Source organism: Chrysochloris asiatica, unplaced genomic scaffold (genome assembly GCF_000296735.1).
Source record: "Chrysochloris asiatica unplaced genomic scaffold, ChrAsi1.0 scaffold00257, whole genome shotgun sequence".
Classification (NCBI taxonomy): domain Eukaryota; kingdom Metazoa; phylum Chordata; class Mammalia; order Afrosoricida; family Chrysochloridae; genus Chrysochloris; species Chrysochloris asiatica.
Genome location: NW_006408775.1, coordinates 3619315 through 3620479, shown reverse-complemented (window position 1 = coordinate 3620479; position 1165 = coordinate 3619315). Strand labels below are relative to the sequence as shown.

At 47.5% G+C, this 1165-nt stretch overlaps 1 protein-coding gene across 1 annotated transcript in view; it reads right to left on the bottom strand.

Moving 5' to 3' along the window:
• Nucleotides 1-275: 275 nt before the first annotated feature.
• Nucleotides 276-1165, bottom strand: part of LOC102836278 (olfactory receptor 1361-like) — a 2252-nt gene continuing 1362 nt past the window's right edge. The window contains exon 2 of the mRNA XM_006874014.1: nt 276-1158. Within this exon, the coding sequence (XP_006874076.1) occupies nt 276-1158 (883 nt within the window). The remainder of the gene's footprint in view (nt 1159-1165) is intronic.

Sequence of the window (1165 nt, the reverse complement as noted above, 5' to 3'; positions counted from 1 at the left end):
TGTACAGTGTTTCCGAAGCTGTAAATATTTACGGGAGCAGAAAGTGTCATCTTTCATCCCCAGAACAGCTGGTAGTTTTGAACTGCTGACCTTAAGGTTCGCAGCCCAATTTTTAACCACTATGCTACCAGAGCTCCTTAGTTTATAGTGTCTGTGTAAAAGTTTGATTCTACCAACACAAATACATGGATGGACAACTGCTACATTTCAGAGAATATGAAGAAAGGAACTTTATTACAAACTAGTTCCCTGTATGACATTCACAGTCTATTTCATTATTGAACTGAAAAAATTTTCATAGAAATCAGTTTTGTTAGAGCCCCTTTCATGTCCTTGTTCCTCAGGCTGTAGATGAAAGGGTTCAGCATGGGGGTCACCACTGTGTACATCACAGCCGCCGTGATGTCTTCCACAGCTGAGTGAGAGGATGAAGGGTTGAAATACACAGCAATGATGGTGCCATAGAAGAGGGAAACCACAGCCAGGTGGGAGCCACAGGTGGAGAAGGCTTTCCATTTCCCCTTTGTGGATGGGACTGTCAGGACAGCACAGGTGATGCAAATGTAGGAAACCAGGATGCAAACAAATGGGGTGATCATTACCAGGGCCCCCTCAGTAAGAATCACCATCTCATTGAGGTGTGTGTCAGAGCAGGAGAGTCTCAAGAGAGGGGTCACATCACAGAAGAAGTGGGGGATCGTGTTGTCTGCACAGAATGAGAGTCGAGCCATTAGCAGGGTATGCAACAGAGCATTCATATTGGCAATGACATAAGATGCAGTGATGAGCAGGGCACAGAGCTGAGGGGTCATCCTCATTGTGTAGTGTAGGGGATGGCACACAGCGACAAAGCGATCATAAGCCATTATAGCCAGGAGGAAATTGTCCATGTCTGCAAACATAATGAGAAAATACATCTGCATGAGGCAGCCAGCAAAGGAGATGGTCTGGCTGCTAAGTATGTGGTTGGTCAGCATCTTTGGCACAATAGCGGAGGAGAAGCTGACGTCCACGAAGGACAGGTTGCTGAGGAAGAAGTACATGGGGGTGTGCAGATGGGAGTCTGTGCTGATGGCCAGGATGATGAGCAGGTTTCCCAGGACTGTGACCAGGTACATGCTCAGGAAGAGCCCGAAGAGGAGCTGCTGCTGGGGCTGCCTGGAGA